Source organism: Chiloscyllium punctatum, chromosome 8 (assembly GCF_047496795.1).
Source record: "Chiloscyllium punctatum isolate Juve2018m chromosome 8, sChiPun1.3, whole genome shotgun sequence".
NCBI classification, from domain to species: domain Eukaryota; kingdom Metazoa; phylum Chordata; class Chondrichthyes; order Orectolobiformes; family Hemiscylliidae; genus Chiloscyllium; species Chiloscyllium punctatum.
In genome coordinates this window covers 88,241,920-88,266,777 of record NC_092746.1, presented here as the reverse complement: position 1 = coordinate 88,266,777, position 24,858 = coordinate 88,241,920, and the positions used below count along the sequence as shown (strand labels likewise).

Here is a 24,858-nt window from a genome sequence, read left to right as displayed (position 1 = left end):
ATCAAGACAGGTCCCACAGATTTCTTAGCAAACATTACTGACACTGTTGGTCACAAATCTCATGAAAACTTCATAATGGATTCCAGTTGTTCATCTTTGATGACTTTGCCTTGAAATCTTCTCAAAGGCTGCTCCTTTATATGGGTGTGTGTTCCCCTGGGTTTCAAAAACTGCACTCCTGTTCTTGCAGACACAACTCCAGTATGTTCACAATCAGCAGATTTCACCAAACCAGTACTGCCCTAAGATTTTTGCCTGAGCTCAAATTTTGATCAGTTGCAAAAAGCAAATAATGCTTGTGGGTTTTCTTCACCCTCACTCATAATTGTATTTTTCCACTCGTGGCACATGGCCTCTTCTGAGCTCCCACATTTCCCGAAATTTTTCTTGAGCCCTAACCCCAACACTTGGCTGTACCTACTGATTTCTAGAATTTCTTCCTGTGTTCTGATTGTGTAGTATGCCTTTTCAGCAGTCCAGCTAAACTATTCTTTTCTATATGGAGTGAGCTTCTGTCTCTGTCTGTCTCTAATTCAATTGACTGTGACCCAGAAACTGTTTCTCAGTCACTCCTGAGATTTTTTTTCAATTGAATTTACATTTCATGACCTGCCATAGTGTGATTTGAGCCTATGTCTGGTGTTCTGGATTGCTAGGCAAGAGTGAGGACTGCAGATGCTGGAAATCAGAGTCCAGATTCGATTGGTGCTGGAAAAGCACAGCAGGCCAGGCAGCATCCGAAGAGCAGGAAAATCGACGTTTCAGGCAAAAGCCCTTCATCAGGAATGAGATTGCTAGCTTAGTGACATGCAATACATCACCACTTCCCCTGCCTGAGTTTCTCAAATCAGGGATAATCTAAATGCAAAGGGAAGATTAATACAGTACTCCCAAATTGTGTAATTAATGAGATGCAAATACATGCAAATAAGCTTCCATCATCTGTGTCTGATAATTTAAGGAATCAGATTCACTTGATGGTGAGAATCTGATTTTTCAACTCTCGTCCAATCAAACCATCACATTTATTCTCACCACCTCAGGTAGAGGAAAATCACGCCCTTTATGTTTTTATGCTGCTCATTAACCTTATTTACCAAATTCCACACATTCACGTTTATACAGAATAAACTTTGTTTCGAGATTACTACATTTTCTCTTACATTCTCCTCATTAAAATCTCATGTTTTCTTAATACAGGGCTATCTTTTCTAGTCCTTCATGCATCTTGCTGTTCCCTTGCTAATCTTAAATCTTGCTTCCCCACCCAATCTAAATTTGTTTAAACCCTTCACTGTGGCACTAGCAAAATGCCTTGCAAAGATATTGATCCCACCTGTGCTAATGTAGAACCTGTCTTACCCATGTAGGTCTCAACTGCCCTAGAATGGGTTCCAAATATCTTAAGAAACTAAAGACCTCTCTCCTGCATTATCTAACCATCATGCTTTCATCTGATCTGTCCTAATTTCTATGCTTAATAACACCTAACATCAAGAATAATTTGAGAGATTATTGCCTTTGAGATCTGGCTTGCTAGTTTATTTCCTAGCTCACTAAAATTTGTCTGTAGGATCTTTAATCTATATTGATGGTACTGATTTGGACTGCAACCTCTAATTGTTTGCCCTTCTCCCTCAGAGTTTGTTGTAGCCACCAATAAAATCCTTGTCCCTGGCACCAGGAAGGCATATGTTATCCTGTATTTACTTCTGACACCACAGAAATGCTGTTCTCTCTCCTGCTAAATATCAAACCCTCATTTCCTAGTCTTCCTTCTGCCCACAGCTGGCCCAGCCTCACTGTCATGGATTTGGCTGTGCACAACCTACCATTCTCAACTAAATACTGGTCAGAAAGCAAGACGGATTCATGGGGACACTTGCCTGCCTGATCTTCCATGAGTGCCTTTTTAACACCCATCTCCTCTCTACCTGCTAAGTTGTGGAGTGACCACCTTTATAATGTGCTAACCATAAGTCTTTCAGTCCTGCAGATCCAACACAATTGATGCTGATTGTTGGTCATGCTCTAAAACTTTGATCAGCCCTAGCTGTTGACACTGCCTGAACATTTCCAGGACAGGGGCAGCAATCTTGTGGTTCCCAGATGAAGCATGATTTGCTCTGTACAGGACGATGATGCCCTTCCATGCCTCAATTTATTAGATTATTAAACTGAAGACTTAAATAAATTAACATTCACCAGACAGCTGCTTCTGATGCAAAGTAATTATTCAACATGTCTATTATTAAGTTATTTTCGTTGTCACTGTTATCAGTTTTCAAAAGAACGACATTGCATTTTCATAATGTAAAATGTTGCAGTGTTTCAGGCCCTTGAACCTGTTCCATCATTCAATTTAGATAATGAGTGAACTGTATCTTAACTTAATTAGCTCATCTTCATTTTATATTTTCAATTAATCTCAACATTTTGCAATAAAATGCTTTCCTGATATTACCTGTTGTTGGTTTCACTCTAATTTGAAAGTGTGCCACTTTCTCTGGAAACTCCCATCAAAGGAATTTTTTTTCTCTAGCTGTCTGTGGCATCTTTTTCTGCTAGCATGTTAAACACACCAAATTTGATAACTCACATAAACTTATATACACAATTACACATAAGTCTATGGAGTCTGTTCTCATGAACAAAGAACATTACAGCACAGGAACAGGCCCTTTGGTCCTCCAAGCCTGCACCGATCTATATCCTCTATCTAAATCTGCTATCTGCTGCCTAATTTCTATGGATCTGTATCCCTTTGCTCCCTTCCCATTCATGTATCTGTCTAGATACATCTTAAATGATGCTATCGTTCCCACCCCTACCACCTCCACTGGCAATGTATTCCAGGCACCCACCACTCTCAGTGTGAAGAACTTTCCATGTATATCTCCCTTAAACTTTTCCCCTCTGACTTTGAACTCATGACCCCTAGTAATTGAGTCGTGCACTCTGGGGAAAACGTTTCTTGCTGTCCACCCTGTCTACACCTCTCATGATTTTGTAGACCTCAATCAGGTCCCCCTTCAGCCTCCTCCTTTCAAATGAAAATAATCCTAATCTACTCAACCACTCCTCAAAGCTAGCACCCTCCATATCAGGCAACATCCTAGCGAACCTCCTTTGCACCCTTTCCAAAGCATCCACATTCTTTTGGTAATGTGGCGAAGAGAACTGTACGCAGTATTGCAAACGTGGCCAAACCAAAGACTTATATAAATGTAACAACCCCCTACAACCCACCCTCCCATCCTGGCACCTTCCCCTGCCACCGCAGGAATTGCAAATTCTGCGCCCACATCTCCTCCCTCACCTCCATCCAAGGCCCTAAAGGAGTCTTCCACATCCATCAAAGTTTTACCTGCACATCCACCAATATCATTTATTGTATCCATTGCTCCTGATGTGGTCTCCTCTACATTGGGGGACTGGACACCTCCTAGCAGAGCGCTTTAGGGAACATTTCCAGGACACCCGCACCAATCAACCACACCGCCCTGTGGCCCAACATTTCAACTCTCCCTCCCACTCTGCTGAGGACGTGGAGGTCCTGGGCCCTCAGACCCCACCCCTCCAACCGTAACAAGGACAGAACGCCCCTGGTGCTTACCTTCCACCCTACCAACCTTCGCATAAACCAAATCATCCGCCGACATTTCCGCCACCTCCAAACAGACCCCACCACTGGGGATATATTTCCCTCCCCACCCCTTTCCGCCTTCCACAAAGACCGTTCCCTCCGTGACTACCTGGTCAGGTCCACGCCCACCCTCCCATCCTGGCACCTTCCCCTGCCACTGTAGGAATTCAAAACCTGTGCCCACACCTCCTCCCTCCCCTCCATCCAAGGCCCTAAAGGAGCCTTCCACATCCATCAAAGTTTTACCTGCACATCCAACAATATCGTTTATTGTATCCGTTGCTCCCGATGCAGTCTCCTCCACATTGGGGAGACTGGATTACCCCTAGCAGAGCGCTTTAGGGAACTTCTCCGGGACACCTGCACCAATCAACCACACCGCCCTGTTGCCCAATATTTCAACTCCCCCTCCCACTCTGTCGAGGACATGGAGGGTCTGGGCCTCCTTCACCGCCGCTCCCTCACCACCAGATGCCTGGAGGAAGAACGCCTCAGCTTCTGCCTCAGAAAACTTCAACCCCAGGACATCAATGTGGACTTCAACAATTTCCTCGTTTCCCCTTCCCCCACCTCACCCCAGTTCCAAACTTCCAGCTCAGCACTGTCCCCTTGACTTGTCCTACCGGTCTATCTTCTTTTCCACCTATCCATTCCACCCTCCCCCACCCCCCCCGACCTATCACCTTCATCCTCTCCCCCACTCACCTATTGTACTCTATGCTACTTTCTCCCCACCCTCGCCCTCCTCTCACTTATCTCTCCACCCTTCAGGCTCTCTACCTGTATTCCTGATGAAGGGCTTTTGCCCGAAACGTCAATTTTACTGCTCCTTGGATGCTGCCTGAACTGCTGAGCTTTTCCAGCACCTCTCTACTCCAGAATCTGGTTTCCAGCATTTGCAGTCATTGTTTTTACCCTGTAACATGACCTGCCAACTCTTGTACTGAAAAACCTGTCTGATTGAGGAAAGCATGCCATATGTCTTTGTGACCACTCTACTGATCTGCATTGCTACCTTCAGGGAACAATGGACCTGAACACCAGATCTCTCTGTACATCAATGTTCCCCAGGACTTTTCCATTTACTGTATAGTTAACTCTGGAATTGCATCTTCCAAAATGCATCACCTCGCATTTGTCTGGATTGAACTCCATCTGCCATTTCTCTGCCGAACTCTCCAATCTATCTGTATTCAGCTGTATTCTCTGAGAGTCCCCTTCACTATCTGCTATTCCACCAATCTTAGTGTCATCTGCAAACTTGCAACCTACACCTTCCTCCAAATCTTTTATGTCTATCACAAACAACAGTGGTCCCAGCACAGATCCCAGTGGGACACCACTGTCACAGGTCTTCATTTTGAGAAGCTCCCTCCCACTACTTCTCTGTCTCCTATAGTCCAACCAGTTCTCTATCCATCTAGCTAGAACACCCTGGACCCCATGCGACTTCACCTTCCATATCAATCTACTATGGGGAACCTTATCAAACACCTTACTAAAGTCCATGTATATGACATTTGCATCCCTTCCCTCATCAATCAATTTTGTCATTTCTTCAAGGAATTCGAGTAGGTTTGTAAGACATACCCTTCCATGCACAAAACCATCGTGCCTATCATAGATAAGCCCATTTTCTTCCAAATGGGTATAATATCCTATGTTTTAGTATCTTCTCCAATAGCTTCCCTACCACTGACATCAGGCTCACAGGTCTATAATTACTTGGATTATTTCTGCTACCCTTCTTAAACAAGGGGGACAACATTAGCAATTCTCCAGTCCTCTGGGACCTCCCCTCTTTTCAAGGATACTGCAAAGATATCTGTTAAAGTCCCAGCTATTTCTTCTCTCATTTCCCTCAGTAACTTGGGATAGATCACATCTGGACCTGGGGACTTGTGCACTTTAATGCCTATTAGAATACACAACACTTCCTCCCTCCTTATGCTGACTTGACCTAGAGTAATCAAAGATCTATCACTAACTTCAACATCCGCCATGTCCCCCACCTCGGTGAATACTGATGCAAAGTACTCATTAAGAATCTCACCCATTTTCTGTGACTCCATGCATATCTTTCTTCCTTTGTCCTTGAGTAGGCCAACCCTTTCCCTAGTTATCCTCTTGCTCCTTATATATGGCTTTGGGATTTTCCTTAACAGTGCTCGTTAAGGATATTTCATGACCCCTTTTAGCCGTCTTAATTCTTCATTTCAGATTGGTCCTACATTTCTGATATTCTTCCAAAGCTTCGTTGGTCTTCAGTTGCCTAGACCTAATATACGCATCCATTTTCCTCTTAGCTAGTCTCACAATTTCACTTGTCATCTATTGGTCCCTAATCTTGCCATTTCTATCCCTCATTTTCACAGGAACATATCTCTCCTGAACTCTAATCAACCTCTCTTTAAAAAGCCTCCCACATATCAAATATGGATTTCCCTTCAAACAGCTGCTCCCAATCTACATTCTCTAGCTCCTGCTGAATTTTGGTGTAGTTGGCCTTCCCCCAATTTAGCATTCTTCCTTTAGGACTACTCTTTTCTTTGTCCATGATTATTCTAAAACTTATGGAATTGTGATCACTATTCCCAAAGTAATCCCCCACTGAACCTTCAATCACCTGACCCAGTTCATTTCCTAACATCAGGTCCAGTATGGCCCCTTCCCGAGTTGGACTACTTACGTACTGCTATAGAAAACCCTCCTGGATGCTCTTTACAAATTCTGCTCCATCTAAACTTCTAACACTATGTGAATCCCAGTCAATATTGGGAAAACTAAAATCTCCTATCACCACCACCGTATTGCTCCTACATCTACTTACAATTTCTCTACATATTTGTACCTCTATGTCACATTTGCTGTTGAGAGACTGGTAGTACCATCCTAACATTGTTACTGCACCCTTCCTATTTCTGAGCTCTGCCCATATTGCCTCACTGCTTGAGTCCTCCATAATGCCCTCCTTCAGCACAACTGTGGTACCTTCTTTGACCAGTAATGCAACTCCTCCACCCCTTTTACCTCCCTCTCTATCTCACCTGAAACATTGATAATCATGCCCTTCCCTCAACCACGTCTCAATAATCACAATAACATCATACTCGAAGGTACTAACCCAAGTCCTACGTTCAACTGCCTTACCTGCTATACTTCTTGCATTAAAGCAAATGCACCTCAGACTACCAGTCCCTCTGCGTTCATCCTCCACTTCCTGCCTACTCTTCTCCTTAGTCACGCTGACTTTATTATCTAGTCCCTTACAGGCTTTAGTTACTCCTCCGTCCTGTCCACTAAGCTCCTCATTTGGTTCCCATCCCCCTGCTACATTAGTTTAAAACCTCCCCAACAGCGCTAGCAAAAGCACCCCAAGGACATTGGTTCCAGTCCGGTCCAGGTGTAGACCATCCAATTTGTAATAGTCCCACCTCCCCCAGAACTGGTCCAATGTCCCAAAAATCTGAACCCCTCCCCACTGAACCATCTCTCATCCTGAGTGTTCTATCATTCCTACTCTGACTAGCATGTGGAACTGGTAGTGATCCTGAGGTCCTACTTTTTAACCTGGTTCTTAACTCCCTAAATTCTTCTTGCAGGACCTCATCCCATTTTTTAAAATCTATATCATTGGTGCCTACATGCACCATGACAACTGGCTGTTCACCCTCCCCCTTGAGAATTTTCTGCAGTTGATCTGAGACATCCTTGACCCATGCACCTGGGGCAGCATACCATTGGGAGTCTCATTTTCGATCACAGAACTGCCTATCTACTCCCCTTACAATTGAATCCCTCACGACTATAGCCTTTCCACTCTTTTTCCCACCCTTCTGAACAGCAGGACCATAATTTAACTTATCATTTTATTAAACCTGTCGTGCACCATCTCCAAAGCCATTCTTATCTATGCTGAGCTTTGCAGCCTGGAACTACATATCATACTCGAGGTTTGCTCCATATACCTGTTTTCATTTTAGTTCCCATGAAATTAAGACTAATATTCCATGGGTCATTTTATTGGTTTTCCTACTTGTCTTCTGTTGCTTCTGTGACTTCAGCACTTAAATGCTTAACAGTCTCCTGAAGGCATTAATCAGTGTTGATTTTATGGACCATGGTGGTCCTCTCTTGTTCAAGTTTTAACTCTTCTTGAGTAAGATAGTGATTAGCATTTTCAAGCAAAGGTATGTGAACATCAATAAAGAATGGAAAACTCAGCTAATTTTTGTTTTCCTATTCCTTGTCTCTTCTCTCAAGATTAAGTTTCCATAACTTCTGAGACAATCACATGTGGGTGGCACGGTGGCACAGTGGTTAGCACTGCTGCCTCACAGCGCCAGAGACCTGGGTTCAATTCCCGCCTCAGGCGACTCTCTGTGTGGAGTTTGCACATTCTCCCCGTGTCTGCGTGGGTTTCCTCCGGGTGCTCCGGTTTCCTCCCACACTCCAAAGATGTGCAGGTCAAGTGAATTGGCCATGCTAAATTGCCCGTAGTGTTAGGTAAGGGGTAGATGTAGGGGTATGGTGGGTTGCGCTTTGGCGGGGCGGTGTGGACTTGTTGGGCCGAAGGGCCTGTTTCCACACTGTAAGTAATCTAATCTAATCTAAAAAAAAAACACCCAAATGTCTCATTCCTGGCAAAATCTCAGCATTTATCAAATAGCTGACATCCTGCTGAATTTCTCTAAGCTGTAATCTTTCTCAGCTGCATCATGTAAGTACTGCTTGTGAACTTTTTTCAACCTATTCTCAGTTGCATTGGATTACAAGTAACTCCCAAGGTTTCTTTTTCATCCAACCTTTTCCCGCTGCAAAGAGTCACTATTTCTTGGGATTTTCCCTGTGCCTTAACTGCCTCAAGTCTGCTAACAGTGGCACTTGTAACTTGTGCCACCTCTACTGTTTCAGAACTCACCTAGTTCTAAACAACAATTAACTTCTCCCAGCATACATGCAACCAGGTAAGTTGAAGCTAAACAACCTTTTTAAATTCTATCCATCTCCATGATAATGTAGCCTCCTCTGAGCTAGCCTTAATCCAACTTTCATTTTGAGTCATTATGATCTAGTGCTTGAAACCAAATGGAACTCAAGATCAAGCAATGTTAACAAAAAGATAATTGGGTAAGCATTTGATTTTGTTTACTTAGGGAAATCAGGTAATCAGTGTGGTGGGAAGTTAAAAATCACATAACACCAGGTTATAGACCAAAAGGCTTATTTGGAAGCACTAGCTTTCAGAGCTTCATCAAAGAGCAGCTCTCTGAAAGCTAGTGCTTCCAATTAAACCTATTGGACTATAATCTGGTGTTGTGTGATTTTTAACCTTATACACCCCAGTCCAACACTGGCATCTCCAAAGTGTAGTGGGAGTTTGCGATGTGTGAACCACAAATGAAATGCTATCAGCAAGCATTTTAAACTCTGCTTGCAGTACTGACACTTCAAAGAATGTAATACGATAGGTAGAATTTTTCTAGCTCTTGAACAACACGACAAGTTAATTGAGAAAAAAATAGCAAGATTGGAAAAGATTGAGATTCTTGACCCCAAGAAAAATAAATCTGATTTTGCACCTCAGGTTTGATTGGTGATTTATAAATCTCACTCATAAACACAGGGAGTCCAATTTGCATGCATTAAATCCAATTACTGCACATTCTTGCTTCATTTTTATGTAATTTGCTATTCACCAGCATAATGGATAGAAACTAGACAGTGACAGTTCTGGAAATAGGTACCTGGTGGCTCCAGCTTATCCTTTGCTCTTCTGGGCTTCCATCTTGGTAAATGATGCCTTCATCTTATGGCATACTCCATGGGTAGCAATCAGTCACATCCTTCATCTGCAGAGGTTAACACAGGACTTCTTCAGACTCTCCAGGTCATTTTGGCACATCTCTGACTCACTTAAGAGTACAGTTACGCACTTCAATGGTGCCCTTCAGAGTGCACTGATATCTTTCAATGTGTTTTGTGTGCAAAGGCAGGCACCCTTTTTATGCATCAAAGCAGGGTGCAACTCAGGGCTTTTTGCTTCTTAGCACATGTACATTCTGTGTCACCTTGAATTCTCACTGCATTTTTGCCTTGCCTTTTTGTGCTTTGCCATCTCATTCAGAATTTAAAGCATCGAACTTTTGTCTTGCCTTGCCTTTTAGCCAGAGTCAAAGCTAAACAGCTTGTCGTGGTTGTCAGCATTCTTCAGTCAAGGGAGTAAGACTTGTTGCCCTGTATGGCACTATGCATATCAATGTCACACCAATAGCATGTGCCAGCAGCTCTTGTGGCAAACACACTGTGTGGTTAAACTAAATGGTATTTTGTCAATGTCTAAGAGGTCAAATTAAGGGAACTATAGACAGTCCGTGGTTCAAGCCAACTAGGAGAAAGTGAGGATCGCAGATACTGGAGGTCAGAGTCAAGAGTGGGTGCTGGAAAAGCACAGCAGGTCAGGCAGCATCTGAGGACCAGGGAATGAAACCCTTTCTGATGAAGTTCTCTTGCCTGAAACATCGATTCTCCTGTTCCTCAGATGCTGCCTGACCTCATGTGCTTTTCCAGCACCCATCTGTTGATTCTATGGTTCAAGCCACGATTAGTCAAGCCAGTATCTGATCTCAGTTCAGGGGCTTGGCACAGTCAGTTCGGCACTTAGGATGTTGAGGGTTAGGAGTTCTCTACTATTACATGCTGGGGAGTGGGCCAAAATCAGTTCTGAAAAATGACAAGTTGTTCTGATATGCTGGGTATTTGAAAAATTGTAGTGCTTCCTTAGAAGGGTTCTAAAGTGGTATGGTACTAGAAATGGGGAGCTAGCGCAGTTTCAGTCTTGACCACTAATTGCACACAGCTCAGATTGGAACAGGGATGTTTCTGTTCCATGTGACTCAGTAAGACAAATTTCACTTTGCTGTTGGGGAAATGATAAATATTTGATTTATAAAATTACAGTATTCTTATCTGTCTTCAGAATAGTTCATACATAAAATGTTTTTTATAATACCCTTAAACAGGAAATAAAATCATCTGTTATCATTGTTTGCATAATCATAGTTCAGGATGTCACTCTTGAAGTGTGTTCCGTTTGAAAATGGTAATCTGTTTTCCTCTACCTTTGAAATAATTATTCGGGACACTAAAGAACTTTTAAAGTATAATGAACAAAATTATGTATACGTGTCATATGATGCAGGTTTTGTTTGTACTCATTGTATGCAGAGGGAGGGATAGTGTATTCTAAAAAGGAAACTATTCGTAGTTTTGCAGGTTAAAGCTTTTTAGTGACATAGGGAATATGATATTGAGTGAATCTAACTGCATTCCTGTTACTGAATACAGAAATTTGAAGTTGATTAACACAATTGATTAAAAGAAAGAACAATTGATTCTAGTCACACATGTCTTGGACGTAGATACAATGAACAATGCAACAACACTATTTAATTCAGGTCTGCTCATGGTTTTTGCAAACCAGCTTCGGAAGATTATGTGCACAGTGCCAATACTAGCCTTTATTTCACTTTGTATATCATAAATGTGCCTGACTAAAAATTATGATAAATCTAATAATAGCACTGAGGGTGTACCTATATCACAGACTTTGTAGCGGTTCACAAAGGCAGCTCGGCAATAGCTTCTTAAAGGAAATTAGGAGTGGGCAGTAAATATTAATTTAGATAGTGACACCCACATCCTGTGAACAAATAAAAGTTAGTCTTATTATGAATAATTTTAGTTAAGATAAGATTTTCAAATCACCCTGTTCAGAGATGTTATAGCACATCTCCGGAACAAAAGGGACTTGAACTGCGGCCTCCTGGTCCAGGGTAGGGACATTCCATTGTACCATAACCACCCTTTAATTAGGATAAGAATATTTTACTTCTGAATTCGTTTCAGCTTAACTGATTTAAAGTGGTTGACTAAACTTACATGTATAACCAGATTTTTAAGAATTTGGTCTGAATTGTAACCATTATTAATATGTTTTTTTTTAAATCAGGAGGTTGTGGAAGACCTATTGGATTTAGATCTGTCTATAACAGAGACCAAGGAGTTTATTCGATTTGTTAGTGGTGCACAAATTCTACCTGGATCTGTGCCTCTCACTCATAGATATGGCGGTCATCAGGTAAAGTAGAAATATTTTATGAAGTAATTGAAAATAATTTATCCTATTCTTTTACTTGTATTTCTTTCCTTTTTAAATGAGTAAAATGATTCAATGTCTTACAAGGTGAGCTGTGATGATGCTTAAAATTGAACAATGCACAATATAACTGCACTTTTATTGAATAAGATAAAGTAGACAGATGAAAGAGAAATTGTAAGAACCTGATAAATATCACTAGTAATGTACTGCAGTTCCAGAATAAGAGTATTCAGTGTAAGATCTGTTTGAGCTAGATCTTGGTGGTTAGTTTAACCCTCTTTTGTACTGTTGAGTTCAGTTGTCCTTGTGTGTTAAGTATTGAAGTATTGGTAATCTCTAGTTATAATTTTCTCTAAGTTTTTCTCAGTGGGTTGGCTGACTCAAACAGGTTTGTCAGAAATCATGGAGCAGGTCACCATTATGTCTTGGTCAGGAAAATACACATAATTGGGGAAGTGTAAAGTAAGGGTGAAGTTAAAATAAAAGTCAGATCAGGGTTGGAGGCATGTAATTTTGTATAGATTGCAAAGTAAAACATTCAGCAGTTTGGACCATGGCATGATAGTTAAATCTTACTTCATGAAGACATTTTCAGTATTATCTGCAACAGGTTCTGTTTGCATATGGATAATTTGCAAAGACATTGAGTATTCTTGAGGGCTCGTGAAAAGTGAAAATAAACACAGACCTGAAATAAATGTCTGCAGTTAGGGTAATTTGTGGTGATTACTAATTAAATATCTCTTCCTCTGGTATTATGTGTTGCTGCATTAATTTCCTGACTATTGAAAAGCTATTCAATCTGTTTCTCTAAGTGGAGGTTTACTACAGACATGGATCTGAAAATGAGAAAGAAAGTTTCAATGTTACAGTATTCAGAAAATGGAAATCACAGGAGGAATATTTTAAATAGAAAACATTTCAATAGAAAATATATACTTATTCTCTAAAGTATTTCTTCATATTAATGGTATAATTGTTAAGGTTATCATGTTCTTAATGCGTTTACAGGATACATTTCATGTAAGTTGTTTTGTTGACATGAAAGTAAGTGCAGTTCTTGAGAAATTATTCTTCAGTTTAATGATTCAATCCTTTTTTACTATCTGATTGGAATTCTGTAAATGTATATTTTCAATAACCACAGTAACATTAAGTATCTAGAGGAAATCCTTAATTGGGACTGTCAAGATAACTTGATTGAACTAAATTCCTGTCTTGAGGGGCTGAAGCTAGGAATTTTTAATTTTAGCTGAATTTTTTTCAATTAGCTAAATGCTTCCTGAAGAAAAGTGCAGCAAACCAGCCAACAATATACACTATATTATAGATTTTTAACTGTACAATATCTCCAGTTATGTGAAAACTTATTGTATAACAAAGCAAATGGTAATCTGAATATTGCAATTTTTTTCCCTCAATGCATTTATTCATTGACAATGAAGTTAATGGTTATGTATTAATGGCAGAGGGTGGTGCATGTACGGGATGAGCAGCCAGAGAAGATGGTGGAGGCAGGTCCGATTGCAATATTTAAAAGGCATTGGATGGTTATATGAAGAGGAAGGGTTTAGAAGGATATGGGCAAAATGCTGGCAAATGGGACTCGGTCAGATTGGGATGTCAGGTTGGCATGTACGAGTTGGACCAAAGGGTCTGTATTGTATGACTATATTTTATTTCTTTATTTTTCTACTTTTTTAGTTGCTGTGTATAAATTTTTAAACTTTGTTTCTCTCTTACTACTTTGTCCTGAGTTATCTTTGTACTTAAGATGCGCTCTGTGTGGTAGCATTGTACACTTATTGTACTCCTATGCTTCTACACTTGAGTACATGTGACAAAACAAAATTAAATCTATGTATTAAGATTAATCTTGTGATGCCACAAATTACTGGGCGTAAAGTCAGTACATTTGGAGATAGGAATACACTCAGTCCTCATTATCCACAAGGGATAGAGGCATAGACTTCCTGCAGATCACTAAAAATTCAACTAAGGTTCTTTCGTTTTGAAATAACCGGACAGAGGCCGACCAAGGACGTTCTAAATTCTGTTGATGTAGGTAAGCCAATACCTCACAAGCTGTTACCTCGCAAGTGGGGCAACAGCAAAACAAACCCGGCCCCTCAGAACAGATAAAAATGCTGTCAGAAACTGTCGGTTCCCCTTCTCTGGCTAGTGTTGAGGAAATTCCAGAGTTCGAGATGGATGCAGCCTTGATACCATTACTGCCGGAAGAAGAGGTGGAAACTCTCCTGACATGGTCTGCTTTCACGTGACCCACATGTTTGTTCAGGACTGCCTCACCTACCTGAACTTAAGTCACATGACCTGACCTTGCATCAACCTCAACTTGTACCCATAAAGGGCCATTTCCATGATTGCAGCACCAAACATTGTCTCCCGAATTAAAATAGCTCTCGCTTAGAGGAGTCACGTAACTGGCATTGGCGCTCCTGCTGTTGCACCCACTCTGGTCTGGGAATATCAGGTTTAACTTGATGCAGAGTCATCTCTCCATCAGCAACTTCATCATGGAGCTATCCCTGTTGTTGCGTGAGGTGTGATCCTATACGGTTTGCTACCAAGTGATGCTGTAGGCTGCTTCTTTAAGCCTTTTGGATCACTTTTTCTGCCCCTCCATTTGGGCAGTGGATGGTGTGGAGCTGCCCTTATGTGCTGAATGCCATTCAACTTCAGGAAATACTCCAGTTCCCTGCTGGTAAATGACGTCCCAATTCCAGGAGTCAATATATCGTGAATGATGCTCGCAGTTTCTCAATTGTCGTCCCTGAGTTTGTCGAACACACATTATGCATGTCTAACCACTTTGAATGGGTATCCACAGTGATCAGGAACATTGAGCCCATGAAAGGACCAGCGTAGTCAACATGCAACCGAGTCCAGGGTTTACCTGGCTATTCCCATGAATGTGCAGTCAGTGTTGATTGCAATTTTTGTCCTTGTTGGCACTCTGGGTGCTGCCCCACCAATGCACAATGTTGGCATCCAGCCCTGGCCACTAGACTTATTTTCTTGCTTTCTTCATCTTGGAAACCCCTGGATGAGCCTGGTGGAGGTCAGCCAGTATATTGTGGCGACCTTTACTCTGGACAATTACTCTTGCTACCCAAAGTAATATGCCATTCTCTATGGTGATCTGGTCTCACTAGGTCCAGAAAGGTTTCACCTCTGGTTGTGATGGCCTTTCTGTATGCCCATTACCACCAGCTGTTTTAGTTTTGCAAGGATAGGATCTTTGTGTCCTCCGCTAGGTATTGTCAGCGGTGACCAGAGAGTGGCCAGCACTGCTAGTGGAGTATCTGTAAGTGGGAGGTGGCTCAGGGCATCCGCATTAGCCACTTAGCTTCCTGGATGATGTTATAGCTTGTACTTGTATGTGTTGTGAATAAGGGCCCGCCCAGAAGCTATAGGCAGCACCATCTTGTCTTCCTTCAGTAGCCCTAGCTGGAGTTTGTGATCTGTTACTATGACAAATCCCCATCCGTAATGATACTGGTGGAGCTTCCTCACACCAAAGATGACTGCCAGACGTTCCTTCTCTATCTGGGCATGTTTATGTTCAGCATCAGCCAAAGTCCAAGAAGCATTCACTATTGGGTGTTCTTCTCTGTTGGGCCACTGGTGAACCAACACTAGAAAGCATCACATGTCAGCACTATATCTTCCTTCATGGGACAACACCTTAGATGATGATAGCTCCAAGAGGTAGATAACCATTTTCTTAAAATCCCCACAAAGGTGAACTGAACTGTCAAGTTTCACATTCGCTACAACCGATGCTGCCCATTCCGCAAACTGCATTTTTTTGATGATTCCTCTGCTCCCCATCCTTCTGATTTCCATCTGTACATTTGCCTGCAAGGCAAATGGCACCATCTGGGTCTTGCGAAATATTGGAATGGCTTCCTGGTCAACATGTAAAGTGACTTTGACTGCTTTGATAGTCCCAGGCCCTTCCTGAAAAACTCCTGGGTATTTCAATAGGATTTCACTGAGGCCGCCATTTTCTACTCAAACAACGTTGAGCCAATCTAGGTGGATCTTTTTCAACCAATTCCACCCAAATAGGTTTGGGCCTGAGTCTGTTACTGCCATCAGTAACAACTGCACCAATTGCTTCTCATAGGCGACCAGAACCGAAGTCATACCCTTAATTTGCAGCGGTTCCCAGTGTTTGTTCTCATTCTGGCTGAGGTCTTGCGCAAACTTAATCGTTGGGAGATCTGAGTGAATCTTATTAAAGACAGGTTCGGTAACCACAGATACAGCTGTGCCAGTGTTGACCTTCATGGGAACTGGGTGACCATTTAACTAGAAGTTAATTTTAATCAGTTCTAATTTAGATATCACTAAGCAATTGTTCCAACCCACACATAGGGGGACTTTCCAGGGTGAGCACTCTTGTGGGTACCAACCTGTGGAGTTTTATTGCTCAAGTTGACCTTATAGGATTCCTTTGCTGTCTCGAGTTTGTATACCAGCAGTAACTGCAATGCTGTGCTGGCCCAGATCTTGAACAACATTTTAGCCACTTGGTCAAAGCTCAGCTTTGTTGCCGAGTTAAGTTGTCAGCTGTCCTAAGATTCCTCTGCTCAGGATATGTCCTGCATGAGGCTCTGCAAGTGCCTACAATCAAGTAGTGTTCCAATCAAGCTCAGATGGACAGGTGTAGGTGTCCACTTCCATTGGGATGCCCTGTAGTTCCCATGTTCCAATTGCTACATTTTCTAATGACAAAGCCAGTTGTAGTACCTGTTTGAAGTCCAGTTGTCTAGTAGACACTTCTGCATGGTTAGATCATTAATCCGACATACCAAATGGTCTGTCAGCGTTTCATTCAAGATAAATCCAAAATTACATGCCTCTGTCGGTCATGTTAATCTTGTCAAAAATCCTGATACTGATTCTCTGATGCTCTAAAAGCCAAATAAAACTGATAGCATCTCAGAATTAGAGAAGGCTTGAGGTCATAATATTCCTTAATCAACTCCATCAACTCTTGGAAGGTTCTAGTGTCGGGTGCCTCTAGGAAGATTAAGCCCCCCTAACCAAAAATGCTGCTGGTCCTCAAGCAGTCAGAAGGATTACTCATTGCTGTTCATCTGCCCCAATGTCATTAGCTTGGAAGAAATATTACATTATTTCCACATACTGAGCTCAGGCTTCCACGGCAGGATCATAGTCAAGCTTTCCAAATAAAGGTATGATGCCAGAAATACTTACCCCACCTCCAAGATGACTGTTGCAAGTGAATGTTCTTTAGGCATGTACTATTTTCTCCTGTTGCCATTGAAATAATTGCACAGAGGCTGGTTTCCCATCACCAACTCACTCTTTATTTAGTTGTGCACAGTACACAGGCTGTGGCCAGGCAGCTTGGAGCCAATCTTCTCAACCAAGGAGATTCTAAATTCTCTTTTTTTTAATTTTATTAAACAATATCCTCTGTTAGTATTAGTCAGCCAGTGCCTCCTGATTTGCCCAAATTAACAACCCCATTCAAGGACCTTGTAGTCAATGAGGTCTACCTGCTTCCAATCACTACATCTTAGAACCTAATAAACCTCTAAATAAACATAAACACATTAAAACAATGTTAATAAAATCATGAAAATACATATATCTTTAATAGAGTAATCTTGAGGAAGGCAAGATGAGAAGCAGTTACATTCTGTAGTACCATATAGTATGGTGCCGAGGGCTGACTTTGTGAGTACATTGATCCATAGGTAACAAATCGGCAGATGACAAGGACTGAGTGAATAACATAATGCCTATGAGCCAGGTCATGCTCCTGGCAAGCTCAAAATTAGCTCTTCAAAATGGCGACATGGTGGCTTAGGGGTTAGCACTACTGGTTAGCACCAGTGATCTGTGAACGATTCCACCCTTGGGGATCTGCCTATGTTGAGTTTGCACATTCTTCCCGTGTCTGTGTGCGTTTCTCAGGTGCTCTGGTTTCTTCCCACAGTCCAAATATGTGCAAGTTAGGTGAAGTGACCATGCTAAATTGCCCATTGTGTCCAGGGATGTGTAGGCTATGTGGATTAGCCATGGGAAATGTAAGGGTACAGAGATAGGGTGGGTTGGTTGGGATCCCTTTTGGAGGGTCGATGTGGACTCGATGGACTGAATAGCTTGCTCCCACATTGTAGGGATTCCATGATTTTTTATTGCATGTAGAGTAAAGCCATATATACCAGAATGCTTCTGGTTCAATAGCTAATCTCAATAAAAATAGCAGTTGGTTGCACTTCCATTTCTGATTGACCGTTACTCTTAGAAATGGCTTGTGTACCATTAAGTGAAACATTAAAGATTCGACTGTTATAGCTCATTTTGTCCTCACTCTATCGAGCTCATCATCCAGGTTCACATGTGAAACACGCCTATATAAACAAAGGTCAAGAGGACTAATGGCATCTCTAGTACTGTATCCCAGAAGGAATCATTACCTTCATGGACAAGAGATTAAAAGGAAATCCACAATGTGCAAAAGAAATTTGAATCATTTTTTCTAATGTTGTCTTAAACTGCTTTTGTAATTTTTCAATTGATGAGTTTATGGAATGTAGCAAACTGTTAAATAATATTAAAAATCACACAACACCAGGTTATAGTCCAACAGGTTTAATTGGAAGCACACTAGCTTTCGGAGCGGCTCTTCCAATTAAACCTGTTGGACTATAACCTGGTGTTGTGTGATTTTTAACTTTGTACACCCCAGTCCAACACCAGCATCACCAAATCATGAGGTTAAATAATTTCTTTTCTTTATCTTTACACACAGTTTGGAATCTGGGCTGGCCAGCTGGGTGATGGAAGAGCCCATTTGCTTGGAGCATACACCAATAGGTAAACAAAAACATTTTTAGGAGAGATTTGAATTATGTTGCTTGAATCTAATTTGTTTCCAGATTACAGAATTGTTACATTACACAAGAGGGCCAGATGTTGAGGGAGTCAATACAGATGATGAAGATGCTGAGGAAGCCAGAGCAGTAGTGAGATGAGATATATAGGATGGGAAGAATCAGATAGCAGCTAGCTTTGAGGGCAAATGACTTTGCATTAATGTATGTAGAACTGAGAACTGAGCTCAGATGTATTCCTGTCCTCAAGGCAATGCTTAGATTATAACTTTAAAACATTAAACTGCTTTGTTTAGAGTAAATTGTAACCTAATTCACCTTGTAGAGTTGATGCAATTCAATAAAGCATTATATGATGTGTGCCTGAGATATTTGTCATGTCAAAGCCATATTTTGCAATGGTATCCTCTTCCCACACAAATCTTTGCTGATAAGTTATCAAATGTGCATGTTCTAATTATAGTGAAAGATCAGTGGGCTGTTAGTGCCTGAGTGTTTTAGTAGCACCTTTCATGTTTGAAATGTGCACCCTGGAACATGTGTGACAGTCATTATCACGCTGGTGCAAGTAGTGCTAAACTGGCAGCTGCAATAAAGTGACAGACCTCTGCAGCTACCTCAGTCCTGTCTGCCTTTGTCAGTAAGGGTGACTTTTTGTTGCCATCCCTCAAGAAAAGTACTTGACACAGTTGCATGAGAAATTTCCTCTTGCCTTTAGATCCACTTCCACATTTAGTCTAAAAAGGACAAGACTGTGTTCATTGTGTTGTAAAAAATGTGGAATATTTACATAACAGTAAATTTGAAAATTGATATTATGAAACAAAACTGCAATAAAAGTTGGAAGACCAGAATGAGCTTCTGTGCTCCAAAAATTTGATACCTGTAAATAATGTCTTTTTTTTAAGAGATCTATAGTAGAATTAGAATGACTTCGATTAAATAATTCAAGAGTAACTTTTAAAAATATTTGACTTGGAATAATCAGAAATCAGATGAATTCTTATAAATTAATTTCTGCATCTTTCTGCAGGCACGGCACAAGATGGGAGCTTCAGCTGAAAGGTTCTGGGAAAACCCCCTATTCTCGGTAACTGTAATACATTGTGTTCATCAAAAGTAATTTCACATGAGTACTGTGTCTTGATTGGATTTCTGTTTGCAGAGATGGTGATGGGCGTGCTGTTCTCCGCTCTTCAGTAAGAGAGTTTCTTTGTAGTGAGGCCCTGAATTATCTTGGGATCCCTACCACCAGAGCAGCCAGGTAGAAATTCTAATACTGTACTCATAATGCTTGATAAGATTTATAACTAGTCTAGTTTTAATGAATTTATTCATTTGAAACAATAAATGTTCCTTTCTCCTAAGATGCTTCCTGAACGGGCTGAATATTTTTCCAGAGTTTTCTCATATTCTTTTATAATTTCCAGTATCTAGAGCATTTTGTGTTTGTTTTAGAATTTGATTCACTATCACTTCGTGTTCAGGGCTGGAGAAGACTTGTGGCAAGATGTTGGGGCAGCACAGTCTCTTGATTATGCAACTTCCATTTGTCGCTTTTACCTTGTTCTCCTTCATTATTTTCCATGTCTCTTCTCATGATTCATTGCCCATATATTCAGCCTCAAGGATTCCAATTTAAATTCTGGCCTTTGTCTTTTAAATCCATTCTTGACACAGATATTTCTGTTATTTTTCGTGCTCCTCAAATCATTGCTCTAACTTTTTCCTAAAATCCATGATTATTGCCTTGCATCGCCACAATAATGTTCTGTCCAGCAACCCTTGTCCTCATGCTGACATCTCATAGAATCCTGACAGTGCACATAGAGGCCATACGGCCCATCATGTCTGCTCCGATCTGCCAAAGAGCATCCCACCTGTACCCTATCCTTGTAACCCTGTATTTCCTATGGCTAAACCACCTAGCCTGCACATCCATAGATACTATGGGCAATTTAGCACAGCCAATGCACCTAACCTGCACATCTTTGGACTGAAGGAGAAAATTGGAGAACCCAAAGAAAACCTATGCAGACACGGGGAGAACATGCAAACTCTACTCAAACAGTTGTCCAAGGATGGAATCAAAGGCAGGTCCCTAGAGTGTGAGGCAGCATTGCTAAGCACTGAGACACTGTGCCACCCAATATTTTGCCACAAGTCTTCTCCAGCTCTGATTCCTTGCATGGTAGACCCTATCATGTATTCGAATTCTCATTTCACTTATGATGCGATAAATGACACTTGGATAATGATCTGATTGGGCATAGTCAGCATTAATTTGTGGATGAGAATCATGTTTGTCAAACTTGTTAGAATTTTTGGCAATGTTACTACAAAATTCATAAAGGGAATTTTCAGAAGGTTTTTGATAAGGTCACGTGTGAGACGTTGGTTAGCAATTTTAAAGCACATAGGAAAAGTGGTAATGTGCTGATATGATTTCAGTATTGGCTAACAAAGAGAAAAGATAGAATAGGAATAATTGGCTCATTGTCACGTTAGTAAGATGTGACTAGTGGAATACTGGAACGACCAGTTCTTGTTCCCCAGTATATATAAAATAGAATCATAGAACATTTCAGTACAGAAAGAGGCCATTTGACCCATAGTGTCTGAAAACAGTCCCTAAAAGAGCTATCCAGCCCGACCCATTCTCTGGCCCTATCTCTGTAGCCCTTTAAATTAATCACTTTCAAATATATATCTGCTCTTTTTTGAAACTTTGAATGAAATCCATCTCCAGCACTCTCCCAGGCCGCAACTCTGAGTAAAGAAGTTTCTCCTTATCTAACTCCTCTAGTTTTCTTGCTGACAACCTTGAAATTGCAACCCTAATTACTGACATACCAACGAGAGAATTACTTTGTCAAAATTATTAATAATTTTTGAACATGCCAATAAGGTCACCTATTCTCTGCTGCAAGGGAAACTTTTCAGACTTCTCAAGGATAATTTCTCTAGTCTTTCCTTGTACAGTCAATTCTTCTATAACACGATGGTTGCATTCTTGTGCAACCCTGTGTTATAGAAAAATCATACTTTAGAAATAGTGCTTAAAGTGTTGGTGCTATAATCACGTTACAGCCAATGCACTTTTTAAAAGTTTGCACTTTAGAAACAATTTGTCAGTTGCGTTACAGCGAATTCGTGTTGAGGAAACACGCGTTGTAGCAGAACGGGCTGTGTCCAAAGTCCTTCATTCCTGTACATTCCTTCCAGAGTTTTAACATCCTTCCTTTGAATAAGGTGCCCAGAACTGAACACAATACTCCAAATGTGGTCTGACCAGTGATTAAAGTTGCTTGCTTTTAAACTCTGTGCCTGTTTTAATAAACCCAAGAAACATATAAGCCACCTTAACAGTTGTTACAGCTTGTCTGACCAATTTCTGAGAATTATGCACGTGAATCAGTGATTGGGATGTGGAGACCAAGGGTAATTCTGGATTTAGGTTTGCTTGCTGAGCTAGAAAGTTCGTTTTTGGACATTTTGTCACCATACTAGTTAACATTATCAGTGAGCCTCTGGATGAAGCACTGGTGGCTTGGCCTGCTTTCTGTTTAGGTGTTTAGATATCCTTGGGATAGTGGTGTCATGTCCTGTGGTGATGTCATTTCCCATGATGATGTCATTTCCTGTTATTTTTCTCAGGAGATGGTAATTGGGTTCCAAGTCAATGTGTTTGTTGATAGAGTTCCGGTTGGAATGCCATGCTTCTAGGAATTCTCATGCATGTCTCTGCTTGGCTAGTCCTAGGACGGATGTGCTGTCCCAGTCGAAGTGGTGTCCTTCCTCATCTGTATGTAAGGATACTAGTGAGAGTGGGTCATGTCTTTTTGTGGGTTATGGCTTGTTTGTCCAATGTAGTGTTTGTTATAGTTCTTGCAAGGTATTGTGTAAATTAGTTTTGCTTATTGTCCGTATAGGGTCTTTCAAGCTCATTAGCTGCTGTTTTAGTGTGTTAGTGGGTTTGTGGGCTACCATGATGCCAAGAGGTCTGAGTAGTCTGGCAGTAATTTTTGAAATGTCTTTGATGTAGGGGAGAGTGGCTAGGGTTTATGGATGTGTTTTTTGTTAGAGTTCCGGAACTCTATCATCAAACACATTGACTGGGATCCAATTTACCACCCCCTGAGAAAATAATAGGAAATGACGTCTCCACAGGAAATGACATCACCAACCCAAGGAAACCCAACACACATAAATAGAAAGCCGGGCCATGCCACCAGTGCTTCATCCAGATGCTCATTGTTGGCGTTACCTAGAATGGTGACAAAACGTCTGGGTGGCACGGTCGCACAGTGGTTAGCACTGCTGCCTCACAGCGCCAGAGACCCGGGTTCAATTCCCGCCTCAGGCGACTGACTGTGTGGAGTTTGCACATTCTCCCCGTGTCTGTGTGGATTTCCTCTGGGTGCTCCGGTTTCCTCCCACAGTCCAAAGATGTGCAGGTCAGGTGAATTGGCCATGCTAAATTGCCCGTAGTGTTAGGTAAGGGGTAGATGTAGGGGTATGGGTGGGTTGCGCTTCGGCAGGGCGGTGTGGACTTGTTGGGCCGAAGGACCTGTTTCCACACTGTAAGTAATCTAATCTAAAAAAAACTAACCTTATAGCTCCGTGAGCAAACCTACATCCAGGACCTCAACCTGAGCAACAAATCTTCTCAAAATTCACGACCAAGTGTAATATTTCTAAACTTGTACAAAACTAAACAGGAATACCTGTTGTGATATAAAGTGATTCACACAGACTATGAAAAGGCATAGTGACTAGGCAGGGACATGGTAGATTGAATACAGAACAATCTCAATTATCTGAACAAGATGGGTGGGGAGTATTTTGTTCGGATAACTGATTGTTTGGATAACTGATCAGGGTTCCCAGGGCGGCGGCAATAGCAAGGACAGGGTTCCTGTGGTGGCAGCAATAGCAGGAACAGGCTCCCGTGGCGGTGACAATAGCAGGAACAGGGCCCCGTGGAGGCGGCAATAGCAGGAGCTGGGTCCCGTGGCAGCAGCAATAGCAGGGACTGGGTACCGTGGTGGCAGCAATAGTAAGAGCAGGGTCTTGAGATGACCCTGTTCCTGCTCCTGCACCAGCCCAGGCTGCCTGCTTTCCCTGTGCTTTTAATTAAATTTAATAAAATTTTTACGGGACCTTGAGATCTTGTTTGGATAATCTGAAATTCGGATAATTGATGTTCAGATAACCGAGGTTGTTCTGTATAATGTGGAAAAATGTTAAGTTATCCACTTTGGTAAGAGGAGCAGATATGTAGACTACTTGTTAAATGGCAAGTTAAATTGAAAAATATAGATGTACAAAGGTGTTATATACTAAAAGATAACTGAATTTGTAGTGACAGCTTTACTTCAGTTAACCACACTCCATAAAATGCGCACACCTCACTGATTTAGAGGTTAATAAGAGGTTAGTGAGTAAAATTAGGGTGCACGGGATTGGGGGCAAAGTACTAGATTGGATAGAGAATTGGTTGGCTAATAGGAAACAAAGGGTAGTGATTAACGGCTCCATTTCGAAATGGCAGGCAGTGACCAGTGGGGTACCGCAGGGATCCGTGCTGGGACCGCAGCTTTTTACAATATATGTAAATGATATAGAAGATGGTATCAGCAATAACATTAGCAAATTTGCTGATGACACAAAGCTAGGTGGTAGGGGGAAATGTGATGAGGATGTTAGGGGATTACAGGGTGACCTGGACAAGTTAGGTGAGTGGGCAGATGCATGGCAGATGCAGTTTAATGTGGATAAATGTCTGGTTATCCACTTTGGTGGCAAGAACAGGAAGGCAGATTACTACCTCAATGGTATCAAATTAGGTAAAGGGGCTGTTCAGAGAGATCTGGGTGTTCTTGTCCACCAGTCAATGAAGGCAAGCATGCAGGTACAGCAGGTCGTGAAGAAGGCTAATAGCATGCTGGCCTTCATAACAAGAGGGATTGAGTATAGAAGCAAAGAGGTGCTTCTGCAGCTGTACAGGGCCCTGGTGAGACCACACCTGGAGTACTGTGTGCAGTTCTGGTCTCCAAATTTGAGGAAAGACATTCTGGCTATTGAGGGAGTGCAGCGTAGGTTTACGAGGTCAATTCCTGAAATGGCAGGATTGCCTTACACGGAAAGAC

At 41.6% G+C, this 24,858-nt stretch overlaps 1 protein-coding gene across 4 annotated transcripts in view; it reads left to right on the top strand.

The window, feature by feature from the left end:
- The window catches only part of LOC140480721 (protein adenylyltransferase SelO-like), a 103,430-nt gene that overhangs the window by 11,653 nt on the left and 66,919 nt on the right, over positions 1-24,858 (top strand). For 3 of the 4 annotated variants that reach the window (XM_072575991.1, XM_072575990.1, XM_072575989.1), the window contains exons 3-6: positions 11,658-11,786; positions 18,625-18,689; positions 19,740-19,796; positions 19,872-19,970. In XM_072575991.1, the coding sequence (XP_072432092.1) occupies positions 11,658-11,786; positions 18,625-18,689; positions 19,740-19,796; positions 19,872-19,970 (350 nt within the window). The remainder of the gene's footprint in view (positions 1-11,657; positions 11,787-18,624; positions 18,690-19,739; positions 19,797-19,871; positions 19,971-24,858) is intronic. The other variant, XM_072575992.1, reaches the window with a different exon arrangement.